The sequence below is a fragment of the Larimichthys crocea genome, chromosome XII (assembly GCF_000972845.2).
Source record: "Larimichthys crocea isolate SSNF chromosome XII, L_crocea_2.0, whole genome shotgun sequence".
In the NCBI taxonomy this organism is placed as follows: domain Eukaryota; kingdom Metazoa; phylum Chordata; class Actinopteri; family Sciaenidae; genus Larimichthys; species Larimichthys crocea.
In genome coordinates this window covers 22,426,767-22,440,996 of record NC_040022.1, presented here as the reverse complement: position 1 = coordinate 22,440,996, position 14,230 = coordinate 22,426,767, and the positions used below count along the sequence as shown (strand labels likewise).

The 14,230-nt window shown below is 47.1% G+C and overlaps 1 protein-coding gene across 2 annotated transcripts; it reads right to left on the bottom strand.

Moving 5' to 3' along the window:
• Positions 1 to 240: 240 nt before the first annotated feature.
• Positions 241 to 13,324, bottom strand: rai1 (retinoic acid induced 1). Of its 2 annotated transcripts, none has more exons than XM_027285521.1 (4): positions 6,470 to 13,324; positions 6,182 to 6,275; positions 5,062 to 5,111; positions 241 to 2,657 (listed from the first exon to the last, which is right to left on the bottom strand). In XM_027285521.1, the coding sequence occupies exons 1-4, from the start codon at positions 13,193 to 13,195 to the stop codon at positions 2,538 to 2,540; spliced, it is 6,990 nt and encodes a 2,329-aa protein (XP_027141322.1). In that variant the 5' UTR covers positions 13,196 to 13,324; the 3' UTR covers positions 241 to 2,537. The 2 variants fall into 2 exon arrangements, with proteins under 2 accessions (XP_027141322.1, XP_027141323.1); XM_027285522.1 differs by having other exon boundaries at positions 2,535 to 2,635; positions 6,470 to 13,323.
• Positions 13,325 to 14,230: the final 906 nt, after the last annotated feature.

Below are 14,230 nucleotides of genomic sequence, written 5' to 3'. Positions count from 1 at the left end.
CTTTTCTCACAAATTCTGTAGCCAACTTCAAAAAATCACTGACCGTTAGGTTTTCCAAAGAGGGCCCGTAGTGAATCTTTCTGGATTTCTTTGTAGCTCCAACGTAAGAGCAATACTTGCTCTTTCAGTCGTTATAGTTTCATGCTCCTAGAGTACCACTGATGATTCATTTTTAGACTGTAAGACAACTTTGGCATGTGTTTTCTGTTCCAGGACCAGTATGTGTTTTTTTTTTTTTTCTTTTTCTTTCTTTTTTATAGTGTCACTAATGTGAAAGACTGAAAAATTTGGACTGAGGGGTATTGTTCATGTGTCCTTTTTAACTGACATCTCTACATCTCTTCCTTGTTCCTCAGTTTCCTCCTTTTTATGATGTAAATATTAAAGCATTTTGTAAAGAAGGCTCAACTTGTTTCCTGTGGTGCTTTTTAACAGAGTTTGATATCGCGTGACGGTGGTTATAAAAGTAGTTAAAAGTCTCGCTTAAAATATGCAAGTAGGTCATGTGCTTACATGTAAAAGGGGACAAAAAATGTTACTTTTAGGGGAGGGGAAATGCTGAAGTAGATTAGTTGGTGTATTCCAAAATCCAATTATTTTCAAGTTTTGTAAGCAAAGGGCGAAGGTTAATTGAGTTGTGTATAAATGTGACTAAGTAATAAGTGATTTTATTAATATCAGATTGGAAGTTTTGACTGTAATGATTTGTTAATAAGGCATGTGATAATGGAAAATTGTACTTTGTGAACACAGCAGCACAATTTAACCGTACAACGTGGGAGAGACTCTACGCTGGTCCAAAATAGTGTGTTGATGTCAGTGCATGTTCAGTAAAGACAAAAAGAGCAGGCATTGGTCGTAGCAGCATTGAAAGGTGCTGGTATATTTAACATTGGCGTTACAAAAAACATTTCAAACAAAGTGATGCTGTGTCATCGATTCCAAACAAAAGAGACATGAAAATCAATAAAACGGCATGCTCCAACTTAAGACAAGTGACATTCCCAAAAAAGGTCTTTACTTTTTTCATTTTTTTTCATCAATGGATTCTTTTAATAACATTTTATAAGCAATAACATATTCCATTTTATAGAAAATAAACATCTCTAGGAAATACTATACACAATTATATTAGTACATCACATCTTACATTTAAACAGCATCAAATACTTATATACACCATTAAATAATGAGCTTCATAAAAGAGAAAGTTTGGTGTGGAGTTTTTTTGCACTTTCTTTTATGCTCTAATACTTAAATATGTCTCCTTTTGATATGACTGACACCCTGTAACAGGGCGTCGTTACATAGCGTGGAAGAGTGAAAGAGGCTACATTTGAGATACACAAACAGACAGGTGTGTGTGTTATGAAGTTGAATGTATATCTTTCTGCACTGCTGTGGGTGTGGGTGAAATCATCATACATTAATGGCAATGTTTAACAGTAATACTTCTGAACTGTACATAGATATGAAGTGAGATGACCTGACTACCCAGTTGGGAGCTCTGATCTTCAGCCTGTCAAGTGACGATGGAGGCGTCTACATATTGAATGTGCACACTATTGAAATGGAGAACACTCTTAAAGAGAGTTTTTTTGTTTTTGTTTTTGTCGTTTTTTTTCCTTTTTTATCATTTTTCTTTTTTAATCTCGGAATAACACAAAGCCTGACATATACCAAGGGTGACGCAATGATGTTGTATAGTCATAATGCACATCAAAATACATCTCCGAAGATAAGAGCATTATATTAAAATACTGCGTCCGTTTTTTTTTCTTAACTCTTCAATATCAGAATATTTAGAACCTGTAAATCACGTCATCATGTACAGTTTCCTTTTTTGTTTCGTCTTGTTTTAAACACACACGTTGAGATAGTTACATCCAGATGATTGGCTGCTGTTTTGTTTTTTTTTGTTGATGTTTTTTTGTCTTTTTTTTTTTTTTTGTGGTGCATGACATCTTGAATTGGAGATGAACTTCTTCACACTCGCACTGACACACACTGTATGCACAAACACACTGATGATGTTGCTGTAAGAATGACAATTCACACCGCACACACACACACACACACACACACACGTCTCTTGGCCCACAGACAAGGTGGCCAGAGGGATGCTCTTCTCCAATCAGTGTCCGCCAGGTGTCTGAATATGATAGCAACCCATCCGAAGGCTGAACACACACACACACACGCACACACACACACACACAGACATTCCTCGCTCTGCATTTCAAACAGCCCCCCATGTGCACTGGGCCCTAGGCACGCAGTCTCTAAAGCGCAGTCTATCCTCCTGTTAAACAGTGCCGCTGCCTTCCAGTAAAGGGGGCTCAGTGGAGGAAACACATTTCCAGACCGGGTTCAGGGAGCAGCTACTCTCGTGGAGCCTTTCTCCGGGGTTTGTATTGCTCCTAGCTCCACCTCAGCGCTGCATTTTAAACCCTCCCTGCCCCACCCGGCTCCAACTGGCCGGTGTGTGCCTGTCCGTCATCAGTCCATCACCATGTTTTGTTTTGTTTTTTTTAGGTCTAGGTGGCTGTCAGGACAGCATTTTCATTTGCCTTGCTGGATAGGTGATGCTTAACTTGCTGAGATGTGGTGCTGGAGGTGGAATATCTTACAGGTCCTGTAGAAAGAGGGAGGAGAGACTGACATAAATACAAACACACAAGAAAAGAAGAAACATATGAGCTGTGCCAGATACACACATTACATTTCCTGTAATGTATCAGCCTTCTGCATGTACATGAGTGTTTCTTTAGACCTGAAGGCGAGCTGACTGCAGTGAGTGTGCAGGAGTGGGGAGATGGCCAGTGAACCAGCTCCACTGTGAAAGACACAGCAGGAACGCCCACTAATTGCGTTGGTGTGGTGGTGTTGGTGGAGCGCTTTCTCTCCCCTTATCCTCCTCTGCAGCCCCTCAGTATCTCTCGTTCACCCCTCTGTCTTTCTCTCTGAGCTGCCAGTTGCCCGTCCTTATGGCCTGGACTCAGACCAGCAGCTTTGCTCCCTGTCTCTTATCTCCTCCTCCTCTTTCTTTCTGTCTTTCTTTCTCTTTGAAGTTACCCTCCCTGGAATAACTAATTCTTTTACACCTCCAATCTCGCTTGCTCTCCGTTTCTCCATCGCTCCGTTTCTCTTTCTATCTTTGTCTCTTTCATTCTGTCGCTTTCTGATGTAACTGGCCCCATTTCTTCCCACTCAGCCGCAGCATAAAACACTTTTTCTTCACCCTCTCTCTCTCTCTCTCTCTCTCCGTCTCTCTCTCCGGCTCACTGTGTGTACATCCGTGTATGAGCTTACAGGTAACCTATTAATGAACCTGTGTGAACGCACACAGTGTGCCTCTCTTAGCTCCAGAGAGTCCAGCATGTGCGTGCAGTTTCAGCGATATGTGTGTTCCAGTGTGTTACCCTGAAACCAAGTGCACACAGGCGGGAGGGAGGATTTCAGAAAAGGGGACCCCGCGGGTGGGGTGGGGTGGTTGCATGCTTGTGTGTGCATCAGTGTGTGTGTGTGTGTGTGTGCATCTGTATGTGTGTGTGTGTAGTGTGTGTGTCTCTGCGCTTCCCTTTGATTAGGCTGCTCAGCGTAAATTGGCACGGCACAGACCCACACACACAGACCTTCAGATCCCTGAGCTGATGACAGCTCTGCCTCAGCCCGCTAACAACAATCTCTCTGTGTCTTTTGCTCTCCTTCTCTCTCCCTCTCTCTGTTTCTCTTACTCTATTTCTGATGCTCAGACGTGGGAGTTGAGGTGAAGAGAGGCGGGGAAGAGGAGTAGAGAGGAGAGATGAGAGAGAAAGAGGGAGGAAAGGGATGAGGAGGGGATGAAGGGAGGACGGCTGAAAATGGAAAAAAAAAAAAAAAAAAAAAAAAGGGAGCTCGCAGGAGATGAGAGGTGAACAGAGTGAGAGACGAGGGGGAGAGCTGGAAACAGCAGGGAAGCGCAGAAGCGGAATAAGGGGAACGGGATAAAAAAGAAAAAAATGGAGGGAAGAGAAATAACGAGAGAAAAGGGTGGAGAGAGCATGTGGGGAGGATAGCAGGCAGTGATGCTGGGTGGGGTGTTTTGATCAACAGCCAGCTTTTCATCCCTGTCAGTCTGCACAGAGGAGAACAGGAAAGGGAGAGGGGGAGAGAGAGGGAGGGAGGGAGATGCAGAGAGCGGAGGGAGAGAGGGAGGCTACTGCCACCGCTGCCTCAATGCACCGCTGCTCCCTGCTGAATGTCAGCATCTCTACCCCCCCCTACCTCCCTCCCTCCCCAACACCCGCCCTCCCTCTCTGCATTTGACCTTCCTCTCTCCGTGCTGCAGTGTGAATACAACGCCACCAGATGGCGTCTGCCTTGCAGGAAAGTTGGAGTGGAGCGGACTCTTCATATAAACACAAAAAACAGTGACCCATGTAATTGCAGTGGTCTGCAGTCATAACAGTGGGTGCTGAGTGATAGTAATACACAAAGGGGACATAACTAAGTGTTTACACAGCTAGTGGCGGTTGATATGGGTTTAGCGTGCCAAGGTCATTGGGTACATATCGATTTGGTAACAAAATATCAGCAAGTCCCAGATGAGATCTTGGCCTTCATGAGTTACTGGCATGAGGGGTAGATATGGTACTTGATACCTGTGTACACTGAACACCAACCTGAACCCTCAGGTTCTCCTTTGATTCTTTCTTCTGTTTTACAAGAGCTGACAATTGTGTTTTCTGTTCTGCACTGTATCATCTATCCAGCCATGGTGCTGCTGCTAGTGACAGCAATGTGTGAACTCAATTTTTTCTGTGCTGAGGAGAGGGATGAAGGGTGGAGCGGAGCGGGGTAGGGTAGGGTGGAGGGAAAGAAAAAAATAGGATAGGAAGAGAGGCGAGAGGAGGGGAGGGAAGAAAAAAATCGAAAACGCACAGCGGGTCTTAGGGTAGAGATGGTTTGCGTGTTCCAACACCTAAACACACCTCATGTACGTACATGGAAACACTACTCTGGGAGATGCTCACAAGAACTGATATGCATTTATTCGTTAGTAAGCTTTAATTTCCTTACCTCATGTTTAGGACATTTGATGGAGAAGTCATCCTCGTGGAATGTGCAGCCTGGGCAGGCAAAAAGCACAAGAGCAAAGAAAAGCAGAGAATAAGCAACAGTGTCGCAGATAAACAATACAACAAATGGCCCAAAAGCACGAGGCGAATACACACAACAACCCCTTGAAAAAAGCCCAGATAAATGACAAAGAGGTAGGGTTCAAATGAAAAATGAGCAGGAAAGAGGCGGAAAGAAAGAGTGAGAGCACCAGAGGAAAGAGAGAGACTGAGTGGATGAGTTGCGATGCAGGCAGGCAGGCAGTCAGATATGGCTGGTGCACTCAGCAGGATTAAAAAGGGCCTCACTCCGCTCCCTGTGCTGGCTAGGCAGACGTGGCAGGCCTTCTAATCCTAACACTGTACTCCCTTGGCATGAGGTAATGTAAGGGGAAGCCATACAACACATGTGCTGACACACAGGCAACAACGACAACAATGACCAGGGACACTCACACATACATAAGCATCGAAGGGAACGTACCCAGGCGATGTGGTTGTAAGTCGCACATAGGGAAGCATTTAAGTAAGTATTCAGCCAAGAAGGCACACACATGGTGGCATGCAAACATACACAAACACGCATTCAGTCCCCAGACGATAGAATGGATGGACGGAGCCACAGGGGTTGTGGTCAATAATGCACACATACACATCCTCCTCCCGCTATTCCCTCGCTCCCTCTCGCACACTCCAGGGTCCCACTTTTCTCTCATCATCCCCTTTATTCAAAGCTCCCTCCCTATTTCCCTCCCTCCTTCCCTCTTTTGCTCCCCCCTAGCACTCTCAGACGTCTCTCCTCGCACTCAATAATGTTACTTCTTGATGCATTTTCCTTCTCTCATTTTACCCACATCCACTTTCCCTCCCCTCTCGTTCTTCCATCTCCTTTCATTTTTCTCCTTTTTTTTTCTACCTGCCTTATTTGTTCCCCTCCCTATTGCCCTCTAAACCCACGTTCAATTTCCCATTCCCAGTTTCCCTCCTCATTTCTCCTCCCTTTCCCTTACTTTTCTTCCCTTTTCATCCCTTGTTGCTCTCCTCCTCTCTCTCTCTCTCTCTCTCTCGCTGTGGTCTCTTACCTATCTCTTTGGCGCAGACATAGTGGTATTTATGAGAGCAGCCTCTCCAACAGCAGCTGAGGGACGCCCCCACAATCTGGCACTTGTAGCAGCTCTGGGGTTAGTCAGACAGACGGACATATGGACCGAGACCAATAAAGAAACAAACAAATTGACCGATAGAGGCACATAGGGGTAGAAAAAAGAAAGAGAGGAAAGAAAGTTGAAAGTTAACAGCAATTTCTCCAAGAAGATTCTCAAAGTGACTGTACATAGTACAGGCATGAGTGTTGATAATTGCTATCGTACCGTTTGGGCTGAGTTGTTGGCAGCCTCTTTCAGTCCGTATAGCCTCCCAGCTACCATAATTACCCCCTTGGTCCAGATGGCACAGTTTTCATGTGCCCAGTGCTCCTTAGCTTCTGCCTCCACTTGTAGCCTTTGGAACGTGCTGTCACTGCCCTCTTGGTTGCTGGAGGCCCCTGTGCTGATGGCTTGGAGCTGCTTCATTCTCCTGAACCTCTCTCGGAGAGTTAATCTTCGTGGACCACCCTCCTGACCTATTCTTTCTGTTCTTTCTGTCCGTCGGTAGTGCCAGTGATGGTGCCTGCTACTACTGCCCTCTTGAGTGCATGTTTCTGTTTTGCCCTCCTTTTCTGTGCTGCCCTCAACCTCATCCTTTGAGGAGCTGCCTGGTTCTTCACTGCTGCTACTGTTGTCGTCGGTGGTCTTCTGTGACTCTTCCCTGAGGGATTCTCTGTGCCTGATCGTCAAAATCTTCCGTGGAATACCATCCTCTGTGTAATACGGTCCACACAGGTCACCTAGGTCTCTGTAATTTGCTGGCTTTCCACAAAGGCTACATGTAAGACACCTAGATTCACTTAGATTTCTATTTACCAAAGGTCCCTGTAGCATGGCAGCAGTGTGTGGTACTACCTTTGCAACTGTGAAGGGATTCCTCATTCTGAGTATGCCCTTTTTTCTACGTCTCTGAAATATAACTGCATCCTCAGGCTTGTTGACTATGGCACACCAAGAAGAAAAGTCTCTGGAGTTGTTAATCCGCACATAAGGACAGAAAGACAGTTTAGAGTTTTGATGGACTGTCTTGCGCCTGAATCTTTTCACAGAAATGGTTTCAGTCTGTTTTTCTGATATTGTCACTACAGGACCCACAATACATGTCTCCTGATCTTCTGTCTTTTCTCCTTCCCTTCTTTCCATTTCATCTTTCTGTCTTTCCTCTGTTTCATCCTGTTCACATCCTGCAGCCCTTACTACAGCTTCAATAACTTCAATGGCATCCTTCATCCCAGGTTTTGGCCCAGGCTTTTTGTGGACCTTCATCGGCTTGCCAGGAATCTGCTCTGATGAGGCTTTGCCTCGTTTCCTTTTGGTTGGATTTGCTGATGGTTTTCTGCCTCTCCTAGATTTCTGGATGAGTTCTGTGCTGGTAAGCTGGGGGGCTTCTGTGATCTCATCTGGACTGATTGGCAGAGGTACTGTGGACTCTGTGGGGGTCACTTTCTCCTCTACCCTCTCCTGCTGTTGTTCTGCAGTTTCAATATTTGTCTCCTCAACTGTCTCTGCTTCTACCAGTGGGGCTTGGCCTTTTCTCTTCTTCCTTCTCTGCTTTAGGTGCATTTCATGGTTGTTTTTAATGGCCCTCTGTTTGGCTAGCCTTGGAGTTGTAACTATTAGGCTCCCTGCTTCCAAGGCAACTACTGAGGCATCTGTACTCTCCACCATGGCCCATCTCTTTCTTTTAGTTCTGGCAGACTTAGTGACAACAAAAGATACACCTTCTGAGGCTGGTTGTGCCCACTTTCCTGGAGCCCTGACTTCTAATGGGGCCTCTATTGAGCTCCAAACCTTGTCAGATCCAACATCCTGTTGTGTCCCTTGTTTAATGCTTTCTTGTCTTGTTTCCTTCTTTTTTACTACCTCTTCCTCCACTCCTTGTCTCACCTCTTCTGGCGTTGGTACCTCTTGATTAACCTTAACCTGCTTTCCTCTTTCTTGTGTCACCTCCTCTTTTCTCTGTTGTTTCACTCCTTCTTGTCGACACTCTATGCTTTTCACCTCTCCCTCTATCATCTCAGTGCTGTTTACGAGCATAGATGTCTCACCTTCCTTTAAGACATGTTGAGACAAAACCTTGGTTGTCACATCATCAGTTAGATTGCTATCTATCTGGGGAATTGGGATGTGCTTCTTTGAGCTAGGAGATGTAATTTTCTGCACCATGGCCTCATATTTCTGTCCTCTGCCTTTGCGTGGTGGGAGAACTTTTGTTTTAGTTGGGCACTGAGGAGGCACCACAGGGACATCAGTGATGTCAGTTTCACTAATGCTGGGAGGGGTGTCTTTGGATAGTGGAGTGACCACAGAGACTTTCTTGGGTGGCCCTCGCTTTCTTTTTGGGCCCCGGACAGCTTTCTCTTTAGGTGTAGACACAACCTGTTCCAGTATTGGGGGTTGGGGTGGTAGGGGCTTTGGTTTGGGCTTTGGACCCCTCTTTTTCTTTACTGGCATTGTTGAGAGCTCTGGGCTAGGTTTTCGTTTTAGTGAAAGTGATGTCTTTTCTTCAGATTGTTCAGTTGGGATTGGTGAAGCAAGTGGTGCAGGTGGGTCTACTGGAACATCTGTGTTTTTGACTGCATTAGGAATTGGAGTTAGAGTTTGTTCCACTGTAACAGACTCCAGTACATTAGGAGAAACCTCACTGGCTTCAATTTCTGTTAGTGTCTGTGGTAGAATATCTTCCTCTATGATTTTTTCTTTTTCCTTTGACAGTTTTTCTTGTGAGGGCTTTCTGGATCTCAAAACCATGTTCTTACCCTCCTTTTCTGGTGCTTTGGCCTCATGGTTTGTTTGTTTTTCTTCCTGGTTGATTGGTTTTACATCCTGGTTTTCTTGTGATATTGTAGCTTTTAGGCTTTTCCTGCCCCTGCTTTGTAATCCTATCAGAGGCTGGATGGTTTCCTCTTGTTGTACCAGCTTTGCTTTAGAAACAGAGCCTTTGGGGCGACCCACTGGGGCCTTGATAGGTACAGTGTCAGGTGTATCTGCAGGCTTGGGTCCAGGCTTAGGTCCTGGTTTTGGACCAGGTTTTAGAGTTGGTTTTGTCCCAGGTTTTGGTCCAGGTTTTGTCCCAGGTTTTGGCCCAGGTTTTGAACCTGGTTTGGGTCCTGGTTTACGCTTCACAGGAGGCTCAATTTTCTGTGTCAGCTCTGGTTCATGTAGCACAGGTTTTGGTCCTGGTTTTGGTCCAGCTTTTGGCCCAGGCTTTGGTCCGGGCTTTATGCCTGGTTTAGGACCTGGTTTCGGACCTGGCTTTGCTCCTGGTTTTGTCCCTGGTTTTGGTCCTGGTTTTGGCCCTGGTTTGAGCCCAGGCTTCGAACCTGGTTTTGGGCCTGGTTTTCTCTTCACATGAGGCTCAATTTTGGGTGGCAAATCTGGTGCATTAAATGAACGAGTGCACATTCTCGAACGGAAACCATCATTTAGCATTTTAGGAGTCTGGCTCACAATAGATTCCCGATGAGCTAGATCCATTTGATCTGAGAATATCACAGTTTTGCTAGGGGGCATGCAGGGTTTCTGTGTAGGCAAGTGAGCTCCTTCTTCTTCCTTTTCACCATCCTGCTCCAAGCTTAACTGTCGCCTGATTCCTACACCTGAATGCATTATTCTTCTTCTGCCCCTTGCGTGCTTACGTCCGAATGCCCTTGGCTGAGCAGATGGGGCCACAGGCTCTGGTTTGGCCAAGGGGGTCATGGCACTAGCACAGCTGATGCCTGGCTCCATGTCCTCATCACCTTTTTTTGGAGAGGGTGGTGTGTCTGCCCAGGAGGGGGCTGAGGGAAGTATTGACTTCCCTGGAAGCTGAGGAGAGTCTGGCTCCAGCACTTTAGCATCACTGTGATCAATATGATCTCTGGAGCCTGAAGCTGGAGGTGTTGCCTTATCATTGAGAGCTGAGAAGACTGGCATAGCAGACTGAGGCTGAGGAGCAGTGTCACCAATGGCTGATTCTCTTGTAGAAACGTCTGGTGCTGCTGTTGCTGCTGCTGCATTTGGATGGACAGGCGCCCCTGCAGACTCATTGTCAGTGTGATGCTCAGTACTCTGACTCTCTGTCCTGCTGCAGAGATCTCCAGGAGGCTTCTCTGGCCCGTCTCTATTATTCATGTGCTCCTCAGTCGATGACTGACTCACTTTTTCCCCTTCCCCCAGTTCCTCCCTAATCTCTGCAGACAGAGGAGGCGAGAGAGTATGTTGTGTTTGTTTCTGTATTTCATCTTCTTCTTCGTCATCTGCCTCCTCTTCTCCTTCCCCCTCCTCTTCATCCTCCTCATCTCTGCTCTCTCTCTTGTCTGAGTTGCTCTCGTCCAAGACCTCAACTTGGGGGGTTGGAGAGGTGTTCTCTGAGCTGTCTTCCTTCTCAGTGGAATATTGATCCTGTTCAAGGTCAACCCTAGAAATGAAAGGCAATGTTTTCACCGAGCTCTCGGAAGCAGTTGGAGACTCGGATTTGAATGCCTCTCTTTTCATCTCTTGGCCAAAGTGCTCCTTGTGGCTGGAGTCAGAGAGGGCAGCTGGGGACTGTTCGACTGAGTCTCTTGCGTCAGGGTCATATTTGCTCTGGACCTCTTGGTACTCTGTCTCCTTATAGCAATAGCTTTTTTCTGTCACCCCTTTGTTTACTTTGTTGTAGAGAGCTGGGCATTTCTCTTCATCTGACCATTTTTCCAGATTCTCTGTTGTTATATCTGAATCTCTCTCACAGTCAGGTTTTTTTTCTGTCACCTCCTCTTTGTCAGCTGATTTCTCTGTCCAGGCTGATTCTTCAAAGTTTTCTTTGACAGGCTCATTGATATGCTGTATATCTGAAGGAGAGTCCCTTTCTTGTTTCATAGGACTGGGGATTGTAATACTTGTGGGAGACCTCTCGTCACCAATGCTCTTCACTGGAGTACTTATGTCATCTCTTCCCTGCCCTGACTGACATCTAGTAGGGTCAGGAGTAAGGTTGTGCAAACCTGAGTCCCCAGATCTGGTGGACATATCATCTGGAGATGTCATGGAGCATGAAGAGGCTGTATCCAGGCTGAGTTGTGTGTTACTGGGGGCCTGTGCAGGACTTCTGCCCTGGCTACAGTAGTAGTAACCCCTCTCCAGTTGTTCATCACTACTGCTGGAGTAGCCTCCCTCGTGGAGTTCCATAGGCATTGGCTGGTGCTGTGGGGTAGAGTAAGGGTCCTGCATGGGACCTCCACCAACGCTACTACCACCACCACCATCTGGGTATGGAGGACTTTTGTACTCTTCACCCTTTTTGGAGGATGCTCCACTTCCAGCACTGCTGTTGCTCCCTCCACTGTTGCGCTTACTGCCTTTCTTATTAGCCACCAGGGCCTCTGAAAGCAGCAGCTGCTGGACATTATTAGAGATGTTCTCTACCTGAGAGGTGAGGGCATTCAGGCTCCACAAGCTGGGGTTGGACAACAACTTCTCTGAGAAGCGTTCTTTCATGGTGGGGACCTGCGGTGTGGTAGTATAGCTGTGAGGGGCTGCATGTGGCACATTGGGTGAGGGATGTGAGCGTGGGGGCATTAACATGGTGTTGGTACTGGCTTGCTCCTGCATACCAGCTGAAGAGGATGAAGAAGAGGAGGCTGTCCCGGGGGTCATGGGAGGTTGACCATATTGGAATGACTCTGGGTTGGTCATTAGTGGTGAAGGGGTGGAGCTGTACGAGGGGGAGCGTCCTACAGAACGCGCAGGGGAGTGGCTTGAGGAGGGACTACAAGTCTGATAATACTGTTCTGGTGATCTGACAGACAGCTCTGAGAGACAGTAGTTTTGTTGAGGTTGGTTGTAGTGTTGGTATTTAGGATGGGGCTCCTGGGGGTTGGTCAGGGCCTGTAAAGGGGGCTGCTGCTCATAACCTCTGGAGGGAGGCTGCTGGTAGCCATAACTGTTCTGGGTTGGTCTGTAACCCCCCGGCTTCAAACTGCTGTGGCTGCTCATTTGCCTGCCATACTGGGAATTGGGGGGCATATTGTACCCTTTATAACAGTGGGGCATAGGGCTGCATTTTTCCATGTATGGCGATGGAGAGGGTGAGTGCTGGGGGTAGTGCAGGTGACTCTGGGGGTACATGAGAGGGGACGGGGCAGGGTTAGGAGGGTGAGGTTGGTGGTGGGGACTGGTATAGGCAGGGGTGGATGGTTGGTGGCATTGCGTCTGGGAGTGGCCCAACATGTTTTGGTCTATGTATTGGGACGAGCCAGGTGCAGGGGTACCACTAGCCTCCATACGTCCCACCATCTCCTGCTCATACTGTGCTAACTGGGCAGGGTCCTCCCATTTCTGCTGGAGGTGGCCCTCACTCATATACTGGGCTGAGTAATTCCCAGAACCCATGGGGTTACCATAGCCTCCAGGACCCTGTAGGTGCTGACCGGCGCTCGGTGGGGGCACTTTGCTTCCTCTGTAGGTTTTTTTTGCCTGTGAGGGTGCTGAGCTTCCATTTCCACTTCCATTCCCTCCACCACTGCCTGGGTATCCAGGGTAGGCTTGCTGGCTGTAACAGTCCTTGGGTCCTCCTCCGCTTCCTGGTCCTCCCGCTGGAGGCATGCTCGTGGGGTTTGCCAGTGAGTGAGCTTCATAGCCTGACCTGGTGTGCCCCGGGCCTGGCCCAGGGCCTGGATGTGGACCGGGTCCTGGGTGTGGGTGCTGGGGGTGGGGATGATGCGGGTGTTGCCGGTAGGTCTCCAGGCGGGATAATTCATGGGGTTCCTGCTGGTAGCAGGGTTGGTTGCTGTGGTAACCACCGCTCCGCTCACGGAAGGACTGCATAACTCTCTCCGTCTGTAGCCAGAGCAGGGAGGGGGAGGTGAGGTGAGACGGGAAAGGGGGGAAGGGGGGGTTAGGGGTTCTGAAGGCAGGGAGATGGAGGGGAAGCAAGAGAAGAGAGAGAGAAATTATGATGGTTAGTGCAGTTGTGCCTCGGGTTTCCTGCATTTTCTCCTTTTTGACTCAGTCTAATTTTTAACATTCACCTTTTAGTCAAAGCAAAAATCTGCCCATCTTTGAGAACCATTGATGATCATATTCTTCCCACTTAGTCACACAAGCGTTCAGCCACACACAATTCATTGGCATATTTTGTTTTCACAACAATAACTGCCTTTTTTATTGCTTGTCCAGATTTGAAGAAATTATCCATATGTGTATATAATGGCTCCTCAATGGTTGCAGGATCTGATTCAGCTTCTCAAGATGGAGGGGCAGACATGTGATGCGGTCTCTGGTACAGTGATTGACACGTCTGGGAGAGAAAGGAGAACGAGGGAGTGTTGTGTGGGAACTTAATTACTTATCTGTATATAAATAAATAATCATCAATCAGCGATTGTGCACCTGTGTGTATGTGTGTGAATATGTAGGGGTGCGTGATTGAGGTCAGGCAAACGGTGAGAGAATGCAGGCCGCAGCAATAAGATGACATCTAAAGGCCATCCGTCGTCCACGCTCTGAGCTGAACACGCTTACATAGTGAGCCACTGTGGCTATTTTGCTCTCTAGATGATTTTTGTATGATGCATTATTCATAATTGTTATGGTCCCCAAACTTAGCCCCTTTTTTCTAACCACTCCAAGATATTACAATTTATTACCTAAACAAACAAAGTAAAGCGATATTTTTCTGGTTTGTCTTTGATGCATAAAAGGTTCGGCTGAGTCCTCCTTTTGCTTCTCCTCCCTGTCTTTTCCTGCACAGATGCAAACTTCAATTTCCTCCAAGGGGAAATGGGAAGTGTGACAGTGTGTGTTTGCATGCCTCCTTTCAGCACACCAGTAGGGGTGTCAAAGAGTGTGTTTGTGTGTGCTTTGTGTTTGGTGTGTTTCTTCCAGTATGTGAGTGCACGTGGCAATGTTTGTCTGTAATCTTTTGCCTGCCGAAGCGCGTGTGTGTCTGTAAGTGTGTGTGTATGCGTGTCTGTGTGTGTGTGTTTATGCATTCATACAAAAGAGAAAGGAAGAGAAGAGGGGTGG